The 22,120-nt window shown below is 35.2% G+C and overlaps 6 protein-coding genes across 6 annotated transcripts; 2 read left to right on the plus strand and 4 right to left on the minus strand.

The window, feature by feature from the left end:
• LOC108731481 (uncharacterized) lies at positions 1-1,390 on the minus strand. The gene has a single exon (XM_018461834.1). It carries the CDS (start codon positions 898-900, stop codon positions 94-96), a length of 807 nt encoding a protein of 268 aa, XP_018317336.1. The 5' UTR covers positions 901-1,390; the 3' UTR covers positions 1-93.
• A 73-nt stretch (positions 1,391-1,463) lies between these two features.
• On the minus strand, positions 1,464-2,973 carry LOC108731482 (uncharacterized). Its single transcript, XM_018461835.1, has 2 exons — positions 2,706-2,973; positions 1,464-2,273 (listed from the first exon to the last, which is right to left on the minus strand). The coding sequence occupies exons 1-2, from the start codon at positions 2,883-2,885 to the stop codon at positions 1,692-1,694; spliced, it is 762 nt and encodes a 253-aa protein (XP_018317337.1). The 5' UTR covers positions 2,886-2,973; the 3' UTR covers positions 1,464-1,691.
• A 1,496-nt stretch (positions 2,974-4,469) lies between these two features.
• On the plus strand, positions 4,470-8,083 carry pkaap (A-kinase anchoring protein pkaap). The gene is made up of 10 exons (XM_018461785.1): positions 4,470-4,928; positions 5,332-6,103; positions 6,184-6,307; positions 6,383-6,519; positions 6,596-6,746; positions 6,853-6,967; positions 7,159-7,333; positions 7,408-7,481; positions 7,559-7,611; positions 7,732-8,083. Exons 1-10 carry the CDS (start codon positions 4,904-4,906, stop codon positions 7,819-7,821), a joined length of 1,716 nt encoding a protein of 571 aa, XP_018317287.1. The 5' UTR covers positions 4,470-4,903; the 3' UTR covers positions 7,822-8,083.
• A 1,383-nt stretch (positions 8,084-9,466) lies between these two features.
• LOC108731471 (G-protein coupled receptor 143) lies at positions 9,467-12,678 on the minus strand. Its single transcript, XM_018461820.1, has 6 exons — positions 12,344-12,678; positions 11,195-11,300; positions 10,934-11,028; positions 10,414-10,592; positions 10,012-10,339; positions 9,467-9,933 (listed from the first exon to the last, which is right to left on the minus strand). The coding sequence occupies exons 1-6, from the start codon at positions 12,491-12,493 to the stop codon at positions 9,688-9,690; spliced, it is 1,104 nt and encodes a 367-aa protein (XP_018317322.1). The 5' UTR covers positions 12,494-12,678; the 3' UTR covers positions 9,467-9,687.
• A 335-nt stretch (positions 12,679-13,013) lies between these two features.
• Positions 13,014-15,597, minus strand: Tango4 (transport and golgi organization 4). Its single transcript, XM_018461819.1, has 6 exons — positions 15,432-15,597; positions 15,211-15,317; positions 14,706-14,830; positions 14,341-14,615; positions 13,378-14,175; positions 13,014-13,268 (listed from the first exon to the last, which is right to left on the minus strand). Exons 1-6 carry the CDS (start codon positions 15,432-15,434, stop codon positions 13,209-13,211), a joined length of 1,368 nt encoding a protein of 455 aa, XP_018317321.1. The 5' UTR covers positions 15,435-15,597; the 3' UTR covers positions 13,014-13,208.
• Positions 15,598-16,643: 1,046 nt separating this feature from the next.
• On the plus strand, positions 16,644-20,238 carry LOC108731469 (bifunctional purine biosynthesis protein PURH). The gene is made up of 7 exons (XM_018461817.1): positions 16,644-16,843; positions 17,446-17,649; positions 17,904-18,192; positions 18,331-18,822; positions 18,969-19,361; positions 19,523-19,787; positions 19,968-20,238. The coding sequence occupies exons 1-7, from the start codon at positions 16,825-16,827 to the stop codon at positions 20,085-20,087; spliced, it is 1,782 nt and encodes a 593-aa protein (XP_018317319.1). The 5' UTR covers positions 16,644-16,824; the 3' UTR covers positions 20,088-20,238.
• The last annotated feature ends 1,882 nt before the right edge of the window (positions 20,239-22,120 follow it).

A 22,120-nucleotide genomic window follows, 5' to 3' on the forward strand; every position in this document is an offset into this window, starting at 1 on the left:
TAAATAAAAAATAAAATATCGTACGAGAAGTAATCATATGATAATAACTAATATATTTTGATGTTTAAGAGCTACAGCCATGGGAACTTAAAACTAAAGAGAATCGATCGACTCGTCGAACTGGCAGACGCCGGATGCGTTGCGATGTCTTCCTGGACCGCAATTCTCGACGCCGTCGCCCAGCAGTCTGAGTTCCTGTTGCTTCTCCTCGGTCAGCGGAGACACGTTATTTTTCTCAGCGTTCGAAGAAGACAGTGCGACGTCCTCTTTCCCAGGTAGCTGCTTCTTTAACGATGTTCCCGGTCTTCCAGGTTCATCGTCAGGATTCCAAACTACGTTCCCAACCACGTTCCGAGCCCGGCCACTGCCTACCGTCTTGGGTCTGGACGTCTTCCTCATGTTCACGAAGTATCCCGGAAGAGCCGGCACCTCGCGGCTCTTCGGAAAGTCGAAATTCTTCACATTTCTCGCGATTCTGTCGGTTTTCTCGGTTTGCCCGTCGCCGACAGATGCCGGTTGTTGATTCAAGACGTTCAACGTTTTCGTATCTCCTTCCACTTTTCGTACCGAATTTTCTTTATCTAGATGATTCTCATTTATCTGAATTTCCGCAGAATAGGGCTCTTCTTGGTGAATTGCCTCACTGGATTTGATCGCTCCTTGTCCTTTCGATCGAGCGAGTACCGCCGTCTCGATAGCATGCCATGCCAGCTCGCTTATATCGTTAGTGTTGGCACTACCGCTACCTGGGAAGACCACAACGAAGAGGAGGTTCTTTAGCGTACCATGCCCGTTGATCTCGCCATCCTGCCGTTGATCGTATCTCGCTGGAGCGGCGTCAACCTTGGCGATTGCGAAAAACGCCGTAATGACGAAAAATAACATCTGGATTATCGCCATCCTCGTGGTGTATACAAGTCAATCGCACGCACTACGTCGTGATGCGTGTAGGTAAGCGAGATGAGAGATGCAACGAAGTTCGACCTTGCAATACAATGCTCTTCGGGCAACGCGAGCGAAACGAGCGAGGTCTTTTCCTCAACTGCGACGACCGCGCGAGTAGCGGGCCTGCCGCACTCGGTGAGACCGTTGCACGAACCGGTACACGGAATCTGTATGATGATAGGGGGATTCACAGGATTACTTATAGGACACATCGACTACGTCGATTGGCGTGGGAACGATACCGATCGTTTGTACATCGACATCGTTATGAACCATCGCGGATTTCAATGACGCAGTTAATCACGAGTTAAAAACAAACATTCAAGCAGAAACTTCAAGCGTGATGATAAGAAGAATCAAGAGTTAAAATGAACGGAGGAAAAAATACAAGCTTGCACGAAATAAGAGAGGTCTTTTTAACTGAACTTCTTTTCTTTCTATGTTAGAGAAAAAAAAAGAGAAGATGAATCGTATAAGTTCAGCTACAAAAAATATGTCTAAGAATATGCATGCGCTTGCGCTTCTTCCTGTGAGTATACTTTAATTATGTGTTATCTCTTTTAGGAAAGTTCTTTTGTCATAATCCGGAACTGTGAAACAAAATATAAGGAAGCGCGTCAAGTACTCGGAGATAATTATCGCATTACAAAAGTGCAAAACGTGGGATTGTTTCACCATGTGAAGGCAAACATGGCGTAAATTCGATGCATATATGGCACACCTTCAAAGGACACTTGTTTCCAAATTTACTCCTTTAGCTCTTGCCATCTGAATCCGGTCGATCGAGGGAAGATCGATCCATCAGAGTGGGGCATCCGGTCGTACGCACGCGGTTGTATCAAGTGACGCAGCCACGGTCGATTCGCTTGTCGACAGCGACCGTCGCCGTTCGGAACATATCCAGATTTGCAGCGCTTTTGCGATCGCACGGCGTGCGCGGGTTTCACCGTGGTCGAAGGAGTTGTTCCGGCTCCAGCCTCCTCTTCGCCCGATTGACTCTTATCGTCGTCATTATCCGCATTCGGCGTCGAGCTCGTGGTACCAATCAACAGATCAGTGTTCGAGATCTCTTCGTCTTTGGATGGCGTCTTGTCGCTCCCGGTACCATTCGATGGATTAACATTCGGGGCTCCTTCGGATAGCGTTATATCGCTCGTGGTCAGGCTTATATTATTGATAAATGGCGAAACGGTTGAATTCTGTGACAGCGGCTCGGAAACATACGTGACATCATTTTTCTCCGTGGTCTCCGTCGTGGAACTCACGATAGGCCTGTTTCCCGGTGGCTTGATGGTGAAGTCGGCGTAATCATACAAGTAATCGTAATCCTGCGAAAGCAACATGGTGTCGACGGTGAATATCGTCGATAATTTTTCAGTGATACTCAAAGCAGTCTATTTATTATTAAACAAAATATGTAATTTGTAAAATGCATTCTGAATACAAAATGTCTAAAATGGACTTTATAAATTACAGGCTCGTTTCAGTCTCGCATCAAACTCATCATATATGTATATGTAGAACTAACGCAGTTACAAACTGAAGAAAAGCTTCGACTATTTCTTCAACGGCAAATTGAAGCGCAACAAAATCAAAAAATATATCATAATAAAATTCAATTTTTATGCTTTTTCGAATAAAGAAAGAAATATGAAATAATTTGAGAGAGAAAAAGAGAAACAGAAAAAAACTGAGAAAAATAAAAAAATACGTCCCAGTTAATGGAGAGAGAAAAAGACTAAAAAGAGGAAAGGATTTACCGTATAATCATCCAGAAACTCGGAGTTGACCAGCGCAATCACCTGCAGGTCCTTCAGGTCAATCTGCACGTTCACGTCGCCGGTCTGTCGCTGATCGTAGACCGCCTTGGCCAGCGCGGGAGGCGTCGCGACGGTGGCGAGACAGGCCGCGATAACGAGGAAGCCGTGTAGGGCGAGCATGATCGTCTGTGATCGATCCTGACGTGAAGAGGACTGAAAAATGGATGGTAGCGAACACCCTGGGGGCCCCGACCTGATGCGCCTCACCGCCTCCGGCGGGAACCCGCTGACGAGACAGCCGGTTCGATCTCGGGACACGATTCAGTCCCACGTTCGCACGTACATACAAAACCGGTATACCCACCGCCCGATGGACACCTCGTCTCGTATTCCTGCGTCTCTCTGTCACCTCTCGACGTTCGTACAGCGAGTACGATGCCCGGCCATTGCCCTCTCGCCGCTACGCGGTCTACCTTGACAGCCGGCCTTCGGAACGCGTATAACATCGCGTGTGTACACGCAATCGGATCGTCGCTCACGTATATTTTAGTATACGCTTTCGTACTTCGGTCATCAGAAGTGTTTGCACGTGCCCGTAACGATCTCGAGAGAATCCGGACAGGCGGGACGGTACCGTCCACTTGGCGTCTGCTCGACAAATTCACTCGTTCGAAAGAGAGAGAAAATGCTTCTTAGATATATATAAATAGAGTAAAGAGGTCTGCAAGAAAGAACGAAGTGCTTTTGAAAGAATTGCAACGTATGAAACTTTACAATGTATCGTTTTGTAATTCGTTACTCCTCTTGAGGAAAATATGTCTTTTAAATATTCAAGCAGAATATATGTCATGACATCAAAATGACGTCAAAACGATTCTAAATTGATTACTAAAAATTACTTTACAGCATCAATAACTATTCATTTTAATGTTATTTTGATGTTATCGTGATGATTGTTATGCTTGGGTATAATCTTATGAGATGTAGACTGTGATTCGGTGAAGGTATATCCGAGCAACGATACAGAAAATCTGGCATTTTTAATCCGAATTTTAATTTTAATTAGACCTCTTCTGAATTTATTTAAAATTTTAATACCCGTTTTCATCAATATTTTAATTGAATTGAGATTAAAATTAATATACATTGATAGAAATAAGCGTAATGGTTGAAACTGAAAGTTTGAATTTCATGAATATGTATACAGAGTATGTAAATTAGTAAAAGAGAAACGTTCGCAATAATTAATTATTTTATTTTTTTGGAAACATCACAGGTATAAATGTTACAAATAAAATTATGAAACAAATAGAAATGTATAAATATTTCAAGAAATAGAATATACATGTTTAAGGATTATTCTTTAATAACGCACTACAATCTGTTTTTCTGCTTTTCACAAACACTGATAAATCTCATAAGAAGAGAAAAAGCGCATCAAGTGCACGAAATAAATAAAAGAAACATAAAATTTTAATAATATAAAATTCCGGCAATCTTTTGAAGTATTCGAAAAACGCGCGCATTTAAGTGCCAGTGGTTCCGCTCGCTACAAGTGCACTTTCCACACTTTCCCTTCACCCCTTGCCTACCTATATTCGCGCCGTTGGAGCGCGAAAGTGCACGTCAAACACCTATAAATTTCATTCTTCATAGTTAAATTTTTCATATAGTTCATTCCTCCTTTTTTCCTTTCAACATCCAATTATTTATCCACTTAATTCCAAGTGCAGGAAGTATGACATAGTCATACGGATACAAAGAACAGGTCTGGCGGGGGTTGAAGAAGGAAGTGTAGGCGGCCCGCGGATTCCTCGCATTGCTGCACCTGCCTGCACCTTGCGCGAGTGTGTGTTGTAATTGGCGACGATGCAAACAACAGTAATCTGTCATCTCGCACGCCCGATAATGACGCCGAGGCGAAATGTCGCGCGCCGCCGCGTGCGCGCCTAGCCCCGGGTGCGGAACGTCATCGCCGTTAACAAGACCCACGCAGCGCGGAGGCTCGGAACCGTCGTCGTCGTCGCCCGAACTGCGATCCCGATCGCGCGGCACAACTTGACACTTTCGGAGCGGTGTCGTTCACGCGCTCCGTGGGATGCGCTCCTACCGCACTCGTAAAGCATCATCCGTTGTTTACCTTTCAACGACCCTCGCGTCATCGGCGACCTTTATCATGCTACGCGCTGACACAAACGATGCTCCAATTTTTTAAGAAGATTGGTAATTATATCATACGTCGCTTTTATATCGCGATGTAAATTACGAAGCGGACGAATCATCTTAATTCTTCGTCTAGCATGCACAATCTTAGTGTCCAAGTCTGACCTTCTGACATTTCCAACACGCAACATGTTTTCCTTTTATTTTGTTTTTTCTTTCGTTCCTGTTTCCACTGATATTTAGAAATTGCGTTTTGCCATTCGAATTGGAATTTTGCTTATTTGTATGTATGTATATATTTTATACACATATATATATATATAATTTACATTCAAAAGTAAATTAAATTGCCTGATAATTATTCCTGGAAAAAGACTGTGTTTACAATATAGTATTTTTTTTTTCATCAATTTTAACGATTGATTTTTAATTGTCAGAATGAAATTGCATATAATGCTTCTAGGACAAAGGGATAAGTCCAGATTACCAGAAACTTCACCTACAAAATCGACGAGCTCCGGAAACTTTCTGGTAGATGCATTCAATGGTGATGCATCATCTATTCAGACACCCTCGGGTGTATTGTGCAGTCTCGAGGAAGAAGAGGAGGAGGAGATTCTCAATAATGACATTAAGGAAGCATGCGCCTTCAGCTCTCAGTTGTCTAAAGCTCTGCCAGAAATACTTAAGGACAAAAGTGCCCTTGGTTACTTCATCCAGTTTATGGATACCAAAAAGCACATAGCTCTCATCAAGTTCTGGTTGGAGGTGGAGTGCCTGTGTAGCGCATCCGGGATGCCAGACACACAAAAAGTCAGACGGTCGGATCAAAAAGAGATGCTGAACGCCTTACCTACTTCCTTAGACGATAATGAAAACTTTAGCTGTGACATGCTTGCTAACGATGTAGATACTCAAACGAGCAGTGAAATATCGTTTGATGAAAGAACGGGTGATGTAACGTCTAACGGTATGCCAAAGACTAGTCAGGCAGTAAGCGACACGCGACAATCAAACCACGATTGTGAAGGCAGGAGACACGACATGACGACGACCAGGCAGGACGCTTTGAGAATTTACAAAAAGTACATTCTCAAAGAAGTTCTGGGTGTAAATCAAATATCTGAGGAACTAAGGCTAGACATGGAGAAGGCCATTGTCCAGGAAAACATTGAGCCTATATTACGGTGCCTATCTGCTGTTCAAAGCATAGTATACAATATATTAGAAAACGAGTGAGTAACATATATTTATTGATGTGAGTGTCGTTTGAATAAATAACCAATACATTTTTAAAAAATTGTATTTTTTGCAGGTATATTAATGATTTTTTACGAAGCGAATTTCACTGTAAGCATCAAATTGACGTGCTCACCAGTGGCAATGTACAATTAGCAGATATATTATACAACGAAACAGCATTCTTTTATTTTATGGAGGTTTGCATCGTCTTTCACGATCGTTACTTTTACAGAAATTTTCGTAAGATACTCTAATCTTTACATTCTTTACAGTTTATGGAACTCGAGAATAAGCGAGAGTTATTGGACTTTTGGATGTCGGCTATAAGTTATAAGCAGAATCTCTTGGAGAAGCAAGGAGCAGCTAATCCCGAAGAAGCGCAATCTGATGCCGTTATTATATATGAGAAGTAATTTCTAAAATATGTATGATTATACGGAGGAAAGAAGTAAAAATAATTTATAATGTTATTACTTTTATCACAGATATTTCAGTTTACAAGCAACCATGCCTCTTGGATTTAGTGACAAGATTCGTTTTCATGTGGAACAGAATATTTGTCGCGAGGACGAAGGCGGTCCACAGCCCGATTGTTTTGATAAACCCAGTAAAATTGTATATAATTTTCTTGACAAGGTACACTCATCTATTACACAAATTTATCTTTAACTTCATACACTACACTTACTAAATAGACTCTTACGTTGAGGTAGTTGTATTAAAAGCCAATACTTTCTTCTAGCATTATCTGCCAGTGTTCTTATCGTCGCAGCTGTATTATAAATACTTATCAGAGTTAATCAACACGATTCAAACCAGTCCATGTCCGAGTTTACATTCCAAGATAAGAAGAACAGGTTGATATCGATTGTTGATTGCAATAACGTGTTAATATTCGTAAAAGAATATTAAAAAATTAGAGAGTTATATCTTAATATCTGTATTTTCTTATTTTATATATGTAATTTTTATAGAGAGAGAAGACAGTTTTATATATTTATATAATATATATTATAATTTTGAAAAATATATATATATTTATTTGTAGGTTCAGATTGCAGCAGTGAAGTAAGCTCAGTGTGTACTAGTATGCCAAGTATTTCTCAAATAGGAAATAATGGCAACAGATTACCTGATAATAAGAAAACTATTAATAGTCATCTGAATATTGACACTAGGCAACTTTACGATCCAGATTCCTTATGGCGACGTAATAAATATAGGTATTTGACAATTAAATATTGTACACACATTCGTACTAATTTGTAAGCTACAAATAATTCGATATATTTTATAGTTTGAGCATTGGTTATGTTGACAACTTAGGTAGATTTATTACTGAAATAGAACCAGATCCTCATAGAAAATATGGTAAGTCACGTTTATAGTGAATTTGAGCTGATATGTATATATATGAGATTGTATAAAATTATGTAAACAAATTTCAGAATCTCGCCTAACTCGTGTTGTAAAACGATTTGTAAATATAGAACAAGATAAGGTAAATTTTATAATACTGGCATTTTAATAATGTTAGAATTTGTTAATAAAAGTCATAATGATAATTTATTTACATGTAATGTGCATTATTTAATTAATGCATTAATCTCACTATTAACAGGCTAAAGAGGAATTAGCATGGAGAATCGCCGAAATGATCATTCGTGAAATTACGTCTTTAACGCTTGGAGCTTCAAATCTTCCCTCTTGATGGTGCAAACTTGACGTGACGATTCTGAGGCTTAAGTTTTCTTTAAGTATAAAATATTTTGTGTGTGTAAATCAAGTGCTTTATTTTTTTATTTTAAAGCGGAACAATAATGCAGACTTTGTCAAAGTGCCAAACAGATAAATGAAAAATTCTAATTCTCATTCTAATTCTAATTCTTTTATAATACATCTTAAAAGGAAGTACTATTTGTGGGGAGGAATGTCTTTCATATGTTCTAGTGTTTTTACATTTTCACATTTTACATTTTGGCATAACAATGAAATGAGATTTGAATTTGCTAATACTTTGATCTGAATTTTAAAATTAATATAAATAACTTCATAAAAATTGACATATATATTTAACTATCTTTACAATTCGTTGCATAAAACAATTTAAAGATCTTATAAGCAGTATAATCTATAATATTTTTTGTAACTATTAAAAGCTCTTCCTATTCTATTAATTTATTATACAATACTCGACGAGCAAAAAAACAATAATTTAACGAATGCGCAATTTCTTCATTAGCCATCGTTAATTGTGACAACAGAAGTGAGAAATCCAAACGATTATTTTATCGCTTATATATCTATATAAATAATTAAATTTATATTCATGAAAAAATACTCAGTGATTATAATACAGCAGACTGATGTGCATCAAAATTTATATAGAATACTTAAAGTAATCCTATTAGAGTAATTTACTTTTTCATTCTATCTTCAATCTTATATTATCTTATATAATGAAACTCTCTTATTAATATTATTTACATTATTTTTCTCGCTTCTGAGAGAGATGACTATGCAGATATTGACGAATTCTTAAAATATAAGATTTTGTACTTTTTTCATTGCCAATTTATATACATATATATGTATCTGTATACACATATATATATGTGTGTGTGTGTATATAACGAAGATGCAGCGTTAAAATAGGTAATGAAATATATGTACATACAATAATGCATGTGACCGCCGTTGATCGTGATATTATGATATAGAAAAAAAGATATATTTTAACAGTATTTAGAGCGTATAACACGTAATGTTTAAGTACAAAATGTTATTAATAACGAAACCCCTATTATACATATATGCTCTACTTCTATTTTGTTATATCTTTTTATTTATGAGACCATTATACATCGCATATTGTAAAAAAGAATATTTTCTTTTAAAAAGGCACTCTATTTTTTAGAAGTAATTAAACAGTTCATTTTATATTGCATATGCATCTGTGCATCGAATCTTCTGTTTAAGAAACTTGCATGTAGCCCGTTTTCGTTTTATATCTTTTTCGTTGGTCTATTTCAAAATCTCGATTTTTTGTAGATTATGTCTTAAATATAGCTAAATTATGTCCACCTACTTTTTTTTATTATATCGCGAATGTATAATGTATAAAAAACTATATTTTAATACGATATCTCTGTGTAATATATTAAAAATTCTATTTTATACAATATTTCTCTTATCGCATAATTCGAAAAACTTTTTAATAAAATGTTGTTTTATCCAAGTCGAAACGTTTTTTAAGAAATCTTATTTAAAAAATCGCGCTTTAATAAAAATACGCAACTTTTATGTATAAAAACTGGTTTTATGTTTCATCTTCGCGCGCGCGCGTGTGTGTGTGTGTGCTCATATCAGACTACGGATCAAGATTGATATTGGATTGGAATCAAAGTTTATTAAATTTATTTATTGGTTTTCTTTCTTTTGATTGGTTAAATTCTAATCCAATCTCAATCTTAATCTGTAATCTGATATGGGTATTGCATAAATCTTGTAAATATATTAAATCTCTATGATATAGCATGATACTATTTACACTTTTAATTGGCAGTAAAATAGATTCTCATAGAGACAAAGATCCGTGATTTATACTGATATGCGGTATTTTCTGTTCGTATCCCGTTCGTGGATTTAGTAATGGAGATGATTCAGAAACATGCACGCCGCTGTCTATTTTGGGGATTGCATTTAAATTTATATTAGTGCTCGATTTAAAATTTTGGCAACATTCAAAACGTAATTTCTCCCTTCTAGTCCATGATTGATAAACGATCGCGTTAAAAAACGCTTGAAGGGGATTTGTCACAGCCTGTCGATTAGAAATTGACTCAATCATTTTCTTATATTCATCCATGCACTTAAAATGATGATATTTATATGAACATACCATTATGTACCATAAAGTGATGATTGCTTTGATCGGCAACTGAAACCATGAGATCCACAATAGTAATCCATTGATTAAATTGGGTGTCCAGCACACGTAGTAGACTAGATTGATGAGAGCGAATTTTATTCTAATCGTTTGTATCAACTTTCGCTCTCTGCCAGTCACCTGAGCCATGCTGTGCAGAACTACCGTTTCAAGATCACGAGTCGATGCGATGTACAGAATGGGATTCACGATCATGACCACTGCCAGTAGCACATACGTAGCGAAGTAGTTCGGAAGAATACGCAATATCGCACTGGATAATGACGTCAAGTTGTGGCAGCTGCAAGACAATTTTGCATTTGTTACTGTTGCTCTAAGAGTGCACGAAATAATTTGATACTTCTAAAATCTGACTTTGCATCAGGAATGTATAGAATGATCAGCCCGAATGAGGTGAGAATGGCAGGAAGCACCCAGGCTAAAGTGTGGTACCACGCAGGATGTCCGTTTTTATCTCCCAATAGTAACTTCATGTCCACCGCGTAACACAACGTCCATATCCACGTGGCCATATAGAAGTACTGAATCCATGCCTACGAGCAATAATCTATCATGATGAATTCAGTCACATGTGCTCCACTAGATTAGTGCACATTGAATGCACTAATCTAAAACTACTTTATATAAAATATCTAAATGCAATGATATGATATAATCAATTTTGATAATGAAATAATGTAAATTTTGTTAAATAATGTGACAATATAATTATTGAGTATTCAATCATTTAAAATACTTATATATTTTACGTACTTTATTAAATTTTATGTATAGCAACTTTTAGTACGCTTAATCTAGTGTAATACAAATTCTAAATTTGCTATCAATATTCCAGCAAATTTTCAAGTATCTCTACCAAGTATATCGACATTACCGACAATACAGCGCAAAACACCACGTTCGACATATCTCCCTCCATTGGCATGATGGACTTGAAATTTTTCCATAGCACTGATCTCACAAATACACCTAATTGATTACAAAACAACCAGATAAGACACCTATCTTGTTTAGCTATTTATCGCATCATCGCATATTCATTCACCAAAAGATAAACATAACTGTAAATAATTTATGAATATTTATGTACTACTAACTGCTATTCATATAATCAAATTGCGATAACAAACTAGACCTAAGGACGCTAAAAGATCGGCAGCTGCAAGCCATACAATAATATCTCTTCCTCTGGAAAAACTCCTCCAACGATAAGAACTATTCGAATCCGCTCGAGGTAGTATCTGAAAAAATATATTTTCCCCTTCAGTGTTTAACAATGCCAATTTGTCTCGATACCTTCAAGTATTTCTTGTCAAGTTTACATTAATCTGTAACATTACATGATGTAAATATATTTTTTCATTATGACTGTATTTATATATATATATATAAAAAACATGTAAAATTATTTCATATTTTATTCAGATAATATTTTTTTGACATTTTACATTACTGTTATTCAATATACAGTGAGTGCAAAAAGTATTCGTACAGACAAAATGTTTTTTAAAAAAATTTTATTTTTAAAAAATAAATATTATCCAGCGAGAAATGAGTTATTGAATTGATATCGAATCGATACAGATACGATGATTTCAACACCAATTTGACGTCGATTCAACGTTTAATTGACGATCATTTCTTGTTGGGTAATTAACAATTTTTTCATAAAAAATAAAATAGACTGTATGTTTCTTAAAATTATATATACCAAAAAGATATGTATTAATTATAGAAAATATATTATCTAAAAACTAAATGAAAATTAAAAACTGTATCGTTTGGATGCTCAAAAGGTATTCGTACAGTCGAAAAATTTAGCTTCTAAAATCAGGAATACATGCGAAGCTCGTTTGTTTATGTTAGAATAGAATGTATTTATTGTATAAAATTGATAATTAATGTTTATTTTTTTACAAATAAGACTTTTTTTATAACAAATTTCCTTATATGAATACTTTTTGCTCTCACTGTAAATACCGGTTTTACTTTTATACTGGTTTCTTTTAGCTGCACTTTTCTATACACTTGTCACATGTGAAACAGGATGAATGTATATGCATCAGAGGAAGAAACAAAGTGTAAAAAGTGTAACCAAAACAATCGGATCATGACAGAAAAGTTCCAATTTCAAAATAATATTTTCTAGTAATCGAATTCAGTCGTAAAAAGAATTACATATCTTAGATGGATTCCTGCTCTGTACGTTAGTTATTGCAAATTAATAAAAGAAACGAACTAAAGGAGGGGGAACGTTCGGAGATAACATTCCGTGTAAATTTACCTGATAAATCGCGCCTATCATACCCATCGTCGACGAGAACATGCATACTGTGTTGTACGCATCTGTATTGAATTCCTGCATTATCACTATCGCTCTATCCGTTCGATTTGTGTGATGACAGCAGAACGTTTGTAGAGTCGGGTCGGCCATTATTATAGAATGTTATCGCGGTCGAGTCCAGCGTGTTTCTGCCAGACTATCCTACTCGATCTAGTAACTCTCCGATAGAAGGGAAACCACAGTTCCCCACTCGGGCATCTGGCAACCAATCGATACGTTCGAGACACGAACTTGCTTATGATATGCGAAATACGTATTGGTATTTCTAAACAAAAATTTTGGTAGAAATCTTTTTTTTTTATTGCAGCTTGGATAGCTTTCCATCCAAACACCTTATCCATTACAATCTGGAAATCGAAGTAATCCTATATAAAAAATAATTTTTGAACGCGTTCAGGCTAGCTTGTTCCACCTTTCAATAAATCTCAACTTGTTCTATTAACGAAAGTACATCAACTTATTCTTTTATTCTCTTATGTCCATTTCTATCAATGTAGATTAGTTTTTATTTCTGCTTAATTTATTCTTTACCCTTTTCTAATTCTTAGAATTTTTAATCTTGATTTAACATACTTTTTATCTTTTTCTGATTCTTAGAATTAGAAAAACATAAAAAGTATATTAAATAAAGATTAAAAATCTACACCAGCTGAAACAGACATTACTCTCTTGTTCTTTTATTCTTTTACCCTCTTATTATTTATTAGATAAGTTATCACATAGTTATTATGTCCGAAGATAGAACAAGCAACCATCAGTCACATTAAATTAATCGCAATGTATATACAGTTAAATAAGTTGAAGTTCAATATTTTCTTCGCTTTATTATGTCTGGTCGCCAGTCGACAGGATGCGTTTCTTCAGTCTGAAAACATAGATAAAGAATAGTTTATGTAAAGTTTAGAAAATGACGAGCTAATTGAATATTATCAGTGTGCGACCAAAACAGTAAGCATTATGAAAAACCAACTTACAGCATTATCATCTTCTTTGTATACTTTAATAGTCTTATCAGCCTCTGTTGTAATCATGCGAGTGCCCGACATGTCGAACGTGATGCTGAATACTCCGGCTTCGCTATCCATCGATCCTGGCTGGACCGGCGCTTGGAGCCGTTGGAAATTATATCCGGTTCGCCAATCCCAGAGGTGCATGGTACCGTTGTCGGCACCAGAAACCAAAACCCCATCTGCATTCACGGCCAGGCAGTTGACTATGGCGTTATGGCCCGATAGATTCTGAATGAATTTTCCCTCCGGACATTTCCACTGTTTGATATTGTCCGGTGATGCTGAGGCAAACATATATAGAGACGGATGAAACGTCAGAGCGCGCACACTCTTCTTGTGATTCGTTAGAGTGGCTCTGGACTTGCCAACAGCCAAGTCCCACAAGCGAATCGTGCAATCGTGGCTGCCAGTGATGATCTGCGGCTCGGCGGACTGGCAGATCCCGCTAGCCACCGTATTGGTATGTCCAACGAGTGTATGGACGTTTGCCTTAGTACGCATATCCCACACTCTTCCAGTGGAATCTCGTCCTGCTGTTACCAGAACGTCTATAGTAGGATGTAACGCCATGGAATATACTGCTGACAAATGACCGTGATAGTGTCTGATCACTTTATTATATTCCAGATCCCAGCATTTGACTTGTCGATCTTCTCCACAGGAAAATAGGTAGGGATGTCTTTCTGAAAATGCTAGACCACGAACGCTGCTTATGTGACCTGTTAATGAAACCTTCAACTTGCCACTCGCTAGATCCCATATCTGTAATTTTGAAAATATCAAATTAATGTATTATGTTTTTATCATATTTTGATTATTATTATTATGTAATTTTGAAAATACCAAATCATTGTATTACGAAATGAAAGCCAATTCGTTGATCTTACGTTCTGGGACATAATAAATTGGAACATATTGTGTACTCACTTTGATTACTCTGTCGGCTGAGCCTGTAGCAAACCATTCGTTTCCAGGCTCCACGGCGCAACATCTCACCCAACCCAAATGACCGCTGATAACTCTGTACAATTTCCATGGGGCATGCCACTTGGGTTTCGCCATTGATGGTGTTTTCTTTGGTGGTATTGTGAGCGCACCACTGCTTATATTGCTTCCTACACCTGTTGGCACTATACTTGTGCTGCTTTTTGTCATATTGTAAGGAACAACTGCTGAGGTAGCATTAACTCCAAAAGTTTCATCTAAAGCATATTAAAATTGATACAATAAGATATACGTAAGAGATTAATAATTTTTATTCTCAGCTCGGTTATGTGTATGCATAATATTACCTCCTGGTGGTGGAGGATCTGCAATGTCATTTTCTTGTTGCACTTTAGCTATATTATTTTGCTTGACACGTTCTAATACTGGGCCGTAACAGTCTTTAGCTTTTATCACCTTCTTCATTTGTTGTCTAAAAATAAATATAAATAAATTAATACTCTCCCATAAGATTAAAGCAGGAAGTTTGATTGACAAGTAATTCTCTTTAAACATAGCTATTATAGAAGTCTAAGGCTGTTTTCCTTTTAAAAGACAACAAGGTATCTGTTTTCTGTAGATGAAATCATACACTCTTTTGGAACTAAAGTGAAAGATGTGTTTTATATTTGTCAAAAGTAAGAAAGTTATAGTAGTCTAGTAGTATGAATTAAAAAACAGATCTATAGTCGACATAAATCGTTCTACCTTTGTTATTCCTTGAATATCAAGAAGTATATGCATTGACGTTTATGTTGACTGTGTCTTTTAAAAAGAAAGCAGCCAAAGTGATTACAATGGCAAGATACTTACAAAATAGGATCCTCGGGCGGTAAGGATCCTTGATTTAATAAAAACATATCATGAGTCCTTTTTAGAGACCGAAACACTAGCGTGTGCACAGAGTGCCGTTGGACATCCTAGAACAGGATGAGGTGTTAACAAAATTTGTAAAAACCCGCAGAGTATAATTATAAAAATATATTTTTAATCACAAAGGATATATTAAATAAAATTAATTAAAATATTCTCACCATGCTTCTCAATATTGTAAGATAAATATAATCACGATTTTATTCTAAAGTAGTAAATTACTTATTTCGAATCTGTATTTTTGAGGTTATGAGTAGTGATGCCAGATTCTGATTCTATTCGATGCATCGAGAATCGATTCTTTTTCAAACTCAAGAATCGAATCGTAAGTTGATTCTGCGAGCCACTTCGACCAATTCGACCAACTCCGATCAACGGTCTATGCCCGTTTCTACCAATGTAGATCGACTTTAATCTCGGTTTAACTAATTACTCTTCATCCTTTTTTAATGCTTATAGCGAATTCGATTGGACGCACTCGGTGCGCACTAGTGTAATTAAAGCCGTTGTACACAAAATAACGTAAAGAAATGTTTATAAATAAACATAGAAATCGATTAAATCATGAAATTCTCAATACATTTTATTGTGCTATTAAGTAAAATATTTATTTCATAATTCTAAATATTTGTATTTCATTTTTATACTCAAATTAAATCAATGTACAACAGTTTTAATATGCACCAGTGCGCACTAGTGCTTCCAATCGAATTCGCCATTAGAACTAGAAAAAGATGAAGAGTTGATTGAACTAAGATTAAAATTAAACTATATTGGTAGAAACAAGCATTAGTCCAATTTGTCGTTTTGCTTAACGATTATCGTTGTAAAGTTAATTGGAACTTATCGAAGTGGACCTGGGAAATATTATATATTCGATTCATGTCGATTCGATTCCTTTTTAGCTAGAATCGAAGAGAGATAAAGAGTTTTTGCAATACCATTAATTAGTTAAAACGTTATTTATAGTAGAAACTGTGTATGCACAGTTTTGACTTTCCGTTAAAAAAATGACGTGATTATAGATATTTAATTAAATCACAATTACAATACGATGGCAAATATTAATTTGATCTTCAGATTTAAGTCGTCATTGTTCATCGACAGCATTGTTCATCTTCATCTGATAAAAGAGAAGAGAAAGATTATCTCTGATAATCTCTCCTCTCATCTGAAAGAATAGTTTAAATCGAAAAAGATTGTATATATATATATATATATATATGTACATACGCTGATCATCATTCAGTTATACAATAATACTTATTATCTAAATATAATAAGATGACATTTGACCTCCTCTGCTGTTTATTGCAACCATTGCGACATGTTTTTCAACGTCACATGCTTTTTATCACATTTACACTATTGCCTGCTGGGGATATGTGTAACATTATATCATCCGATATAATAGATGCTCTTTAGTTGGCACATCTTCTTTGCCTCTAATCAAGTACGAGAGAATTCTGTTGGCGAGATACTTGCAGACCGGTTTCGTTTAGAAAAACAAACATCTGCAGTTTTACTAGCCTTATTCGGCTATAACGCCTAAAAATGTCGACGAAGAAATTAGGTGAGTTATTATAGAATTGAGAAGAAACTCAAGAAAAACAATTAGGATGATCTGATTAACCTTTAATTGGTAGCACGCTACCCGATGGATCGCATTCGCTGGATTTGTGTTGTATTGTTTCTTTTATTAACGAAACGTTAAAAATCGATTTTTGTTCGTTTCTCTTTTATCTAGATGCAAATTACGTTTCACTTGCAATTGTTTAGTACTACATAATTAGTGTGAAATTAAAATTCATATTATACTTTGCGCTGATATAATACATGATATTTAAACTTTGATTAATGCAAAATTATATATCAAGTTATATATTTCCTACATATTGAACAAAATAAAAATATGTTATTTTATTTTGGAGATAAAAATAAAGGAATATAAACCAAATTATGGTGGTGATAAGAAATTGATATAACTGAGTAAATATATAATGGAAAAATATCAAAAGAAAGATACAAATTTTTAGATACTCTTTGTACATTTACAGATTTTGCTGTGATTATTATTTTTGCAATCAATTATATTTAAAATTTTTTCTGATTTTTCATATTGCAATTTTTAAGCAATTATGACAGAGATGCTAATCAATTTTATAAAATTTTTAGCTCTTTTGAGTGTGTCTGACAAAACCAATCTATTACCATTGGCAAAAAAATTACATGAATTTGGATTAACTCTAATTGCTTCCGGTGGTACTGCACAGGCTTTAAGAGATGCTAAGTTACCAGTGCAAGATGTTTCAGAAGTTACAGGAGCGCCTGAGATGCTTGGTGGACGTGTAAAGACTCTTCATCCTGCTGTTCATGCTGGTAAGAATAAATTTGTTATAATTAAGTTATAATTTGTCTATATAGATATTTGTTTTTATAACTTTCTTTTTTGTTTTTGCTAAATATCACAAACATATCTATTTCATTTTAAGTATAAAAAATATGCACTAGTTCAGCTATAACAAAACAGACCTCATATTTAAAATGTTATTTAATTAAATATAATAACAACTATATGACCTTCATAACTATATATCTTCATAATTTTTACATTCTTATTTTTATCGTGACAGGCATTCTTGCCAGGTTGACAGATTCTGATGCCCAAGATCTCCAAAAACAGAATTATGATCTTATCCAAGTGGTTGTTTGCAATCTATATCCTTTTGTAAATACCATTTTGAAACCAAACGTAACGGTCGAGGATGCAATTGAGAATATCGATATTGGTGGTGTGACTTTATTACGTGCGGCTGCTAAGAATCATGCTAGAGTTACAGTTATCTGTGACCCCAATGATTATGAAAAGGTCATCAAAGAGATGGATACTGCTGCCGACAATAACACTTCTTTGCAGACTAGGTAAATTTACATAATAAATTTACATTGCAATCATATAAAATCGCCTTTTTGATGATACTGTATGTATATATACATATATGTGTGTATGTGTGTGTGTGTATATATGTATATAATATATTTGTATATAATATATTTCAGGCAAATTTTAGCTCTAAAAGCATTTACTCACACCGCTGAATATGACAATTCTATCTCGGATTATTTTCGCAAGCAGTACAGTGCTGATGTCTCTCAACTCACGCTTCGCTATGGTATGAATCCGCATCAGAAACCAGCGCAGATATTCACTACCCTTGAGAAATTACCGTTAACTGTGCTGAATGGATCACCTGGTTTCATCAATCTTTGTGATGCCTTAAACGGTTATCAACTAGTGAAGGAATTGAAGTCTGCTCTTAATTTACCAGCGGCGACTTCTTTCAAGCACGTGAGCCCAGCTGGGGCCGCAGTCGGAGTTCGCTTGGATAATATACAAGCGAAGCTGTGCCAAGTGGATGATCTTCACAATCAGCTTACGCCTTTGGCGACTGCTTATGCTCGTGCAAGAGGTGCCGATCGAATGTCCAGTTTTGGTGATTTTATTGCATTGTCTGACCCATGCGATATTATAACGGCAAAGATCATATCAAGGTACATGATGTTAACGTATGATTATAATATTAATACAATATTGGCATTTTTTACAAATATGATAATATAATAACGTAATTTATAATTAATATTTATGAATATAATATTGACATTAATATTTATATTGATTTTTTGTAATTGTTTAGAGAAGTCTCAGACGGCATTATCGCACCTGGCTACTCGGAAGAGGCTCTTGAGATACTAAAGAAGAAGAAGGGTGGCGCATATTGCATGCTTCAAATCGATCCTTCTTATGTACCATCCCCGATGGAACGCAAAACTTTGTATGGCTTAACTATGGAGCAGAAACGTAATGATGCAGTGATCGATAAGTCCGTGTTCGACAATGTTGTGACGACGAAATCGAAGTCGCTATCGGAAAACGCTATTCGCGACCTGATCGTAGCCACTATCACTGTAAAATATACGCAGAGTAATTCTGTTTGTTATGTTAAAAACGGCCAGGTAATAGGCACAGGTGCCGGACAGCAATCTAGAATTCATTGCACTAGACTTGCTGGAGATAAGGCCGATAATTGGTTCGTATTTTTATTATGTATATAAAAATGAATTACTAAAAACATAGAAATAATTATATTGAAAGTTATTATCTTCTTTTTTATTTTAATATATTGTATAATATATAATGTATATGTGTGTATATATACATATGTATATATTGTATTATTTTGTATTATAGGTGGCTTCGTCAACACCCGAAGGTAATAGGAATGAAGTTCAAAAAGCGAGTGAAAAGAGCGGAAATTTCTAATGCCATTGATAATTATGTTAACGGGTCTATTGGAAAAGATATGGACGAAGCTACTTGGGCCGCCATGTACGAAGTGATTCCTGAAAAACTATCGGAGAACGATAAAATCGAGTGGCTCAAGAAGTTGAACAATGTTGCTCTGAGCAGCGATGCCTTCTTTCCATTTAGAGACAACGTGGACAGAGCTAGACTTGTATGTGTAATTAGTATTATATATACTTTTATATATTACCTTTATTTTATATAAATACGGTCATTTAAGTTGATAAAAATAAATTAAATGCTACTCAACCAACTTGTTTTTTTCTTCTAAACAATAAATTTATGAATATTGCATTTGATATTTTTAGTGATTTCTTTTCTTTTGTTACAGAGTGGTGTCAAGTTTATCGCGAGTCCTGCTGGTTCTACGAACGACGCAGCAGTAATAGAAGCCTGCAATGAACATGGAATTGTGCTGGCTCACACTGGTTTCCGATTGTTTCATCACTAAATTTGAAGTAGAATTTTATACGTGCATTATTATTACATACTATTACATAATACGTACTATTTTTATACGATGTTTTCAGTCGAAAGGTTTCTTCTACTTGATGTTACAATATCTTGATATAAGAAGAGTGACAATATAGAAAATATTTTTGTACCTCTTTTTTACTTCTAATGTCTATTAAGCTTTATATAAACAATTATACAAAATATAAAATGTCAGATACAAACGTTTGCATACATATATCCCTTTGTTATAGCATCTTTTAATTTACTGAAAAGTATGTATTCCGTATATATTTTGGCATTAGTTCAGTAAAGTAATTATATTACTTTATTTTTTTATATCTACAAACAACTAGATTGAACTGCGAGTTTTGTAAATCATTGATTCTATAATTTGTCGTTATCAATGTTATTATTTCTATATTTTTGTGAATATATTAGAAAGATAATAACATAATGTATTAAGTCTACAAGCATTGTCTCTTTTTGAACAATTCTTCTCGCATGCGTTGTTTCGACACGTAATGTAAAAAATCTATTTGTTAATAGGGGAGAGTGATCTAAATCGGACCGTGTTCCAAATAGGACCTTTTTAATTTAAATGAATACGGTTAAGCAGATTTGCATACTATTTATAATGTAAAGTCCTTATAAGACACCGAACATGCGATAGCAGTTTGACAATTCTCTGTCATAACATTCATAAAATAGAGGCAAATATGTATTTTCAGTCATCGTGCGAAAATTTTTTTAAAAAAGAAAATCCTTGTAAATCATTATTTAAAAAGTGTTAAAAATTTGAAAAGTAATTGATTTAAGATAATTAAAGAGTGTAGAATTCAAAAATATCAAGCATTTTGTAATCACTTTTGCGGTTTATTGTAAAATTTGTTCCAAAGTTCGAAAGGACCCGTGTTCAAATCGGACAGTTCAGTGAATAACTTATAGCCCTGGTTGTAGTACTGGTGATAATCTTTGTCAAATTGCTCGTTTTTACTCGATACTAAGAGAAATACATTAAAATATTTTAAAATTTTATCTAAAAATCCATAAAAATAAGAGTTTTTGATCTGAACCAGGGGATGGTTTCAAATCGGACTGGAAAGAGCGTTTTTACATTTTCCATTATAGTTTAACACAGATGAGAGATACGTCAAAATAATCTAAAGCAAAAATAAAGGGAATTAAATGATCTTTCCAACGGTAGCTTCGATTTTACGGACTTTATTTACACCTTATAGAGAGCAGAAACTGTAAATAGATCCGATTTAGATCACTCTCCCCTATCTTTAAAATGTCTAATTTTAATTATGTTGTTGAAATTTGAAAGTAACACGAATATTGATATTCAAATATGGAGCGGCAATTTCTGAATCGTGGCGAACCAATCAACGCGTTCATGATTAGAGGAAAGCAGGAGCAAGAGTTCATTAATAAACAGCCATTTTCCTTTCTCTGTCAATTGTTGTATCGATGACTTTATGGCGATCGGTACCCCGTCAAAGTGTTTATTTACAGCATATATGTAATATTCTTATATTGCTAACGTCAATTAAAAGCTGGTGAAAACACCACGGTGCAGACGAATATCTATCTCTCACTTAGGCCGGAATCAGACTACGCATTGAATATTGAGATTGAAGATTGAAAGATTGAAATTTGACCAATCAAAACAATAGGAACTAAAATATTTTAGCCCGTATTCAGAACGCGCTTTTGTCGATAAAAGCGCGCTTTTATCTCTAAAATTCTATAATATGCGTGACGTAAAGTATAGTATGTTAGCGCGCTAACATCGTTGTAAGCGCGTTCTGAATACGGGCCTTTATCCTCATGGTCAAATTTTAATCTTCAATCTTCAATCTCAATCTTCAATGCGTAGTCTGATTCCGGCCTTAAGCGGGGAGCACAGACTCTTGCATAACGCATAACACGTAATGCATAAGAAAATGTACCAATCAAAGCCCTCCGTTTCCTTCCTTTCCATGAAATAAAGAATTCTGATTGATTGAATTTCTTATGCATTACATG

Source organism: Mycetomoellerius zeteki, unplaced genomic scaffold, assembly GCF_001594055.1.
Source record: "Mycetomoellerius zeteki isolate Tzet28-1 unplaced genomic scaffold, Tzet1.0 scaffold128, whole genome shotgun sequence".
NCBI lineage: Eukaryota > Metazoa > Arthropoda > Insecta > Hymenoptera > Formicidae > Mycetomoellerius > Mycetomoellerius zeteki.

What these genes read in the sequence shown, in the direction of transcription:
- LOC108731481 (XM_018461834.1), bottom strand. Translation starts at nt 900, where the DNA reads ATGGCGATAATCCAGATGTTATTTTTCGTCATTACGGCGTTTTTCGCA.
- LOC108731482 (XM_018461835.1), bottom strand. Translation starts at nt 2,885, where the DNA reads ATGCTCGCCCTACACGGCTTCCTCGTTATCGCGGCCTGTCTCGCCACC. An exon ending in AGTTTCTGGATGATTATACG is followed by an intron (nt 2,274 to 2,705) that starts GTAAATCCTTTC and finishes TTGCTTTCGCAG; the next exon opens with GATTACGATTACTTGTATGA.
- pkaap (XM_018461785.1), top strand. Translation starts at nt 4,904, where the DNA reads ATGCTCCAATTTTTTAAGAAGATTG. An exon ending in TGGCGACGTAATAAATATAG is followed by an intron (nt 7,334 to 7,407) that starts GTATTTGACAAT and finishes TATATTTTATAG; the next exon opens with TTTGAGCATTGGTTATGTTG. An exon ending in AGATCCTCATAGAAAATATG is followed by an intron (nt 7,482 to 7,558) that starts GTAAGTCACGTT and finishes AACAAATTTCAG; the next exon opens with AATCTCGCCTAACTCGTGTT.
- LOC108731471 (XM_018461820.1), bottom strand. Translation starts at nt 12,493, where the DNA reads ATGGCCGACCCGACTCTACAAACGTTCTGCTGTCATCACACAAATCGA. An exon ending in CGATCTTTTAGCGTCCTTAG is followed by an intron (nt 11,029 to 11,194) that starts GTCTAGTTTGTT and finishes GTAATCAATTAG; the next exon opens with GTGTATTTGTGAGATCAGTG. An exon ending in TGTTTTGCGCTGTATTGTCG is followed by an intron (nt 10,593 to 10,933) that starts GTAATGTCGATA and finishes TATTGCTCGTAG; the next exon opens with GCATGGATTCAGTACTTCTA.
- Tango4 (XM_018461819.1), bottom strand. An exon ending in CCGCCCGAGGATCCTATTTT is followed by an intron (nt 14,831 to 15,210) that starts GTAAGTATCTTG and finishes ATTTATTTTTAG; the next exon opens with ACAACAAATGAAGAAGGTGA. An exon ending in CAGCCGACAGAGTAATCAAA is followed by an intron (nt 14,176 to 14,340) that starts GTGAGTACACAA and finishes TCAAAATTACAG; the next exon opens with ATATGGGATCTAGCGAGTGG.
- LOC108731469 (XM_018461817.1), top strand. An exon ending in TCATCCTGCTGTTCATGCTG is followed by an intron (nt 17,650 to 17,903) that starts GTAAGAATAAAT and finishes TTATCGTGACAG; the next exon opens with GCATTCTTGCCAGGTTGACA. An exon ending in ACGTGGACAGAGCTAGACTT is followed by an intron (nt 19,788 to 19,967) that starts GTATGTGTAATT and finishes CTTTTGTTACAG; the next exon opens with AGTGGTGTCAAGTTTATCGC.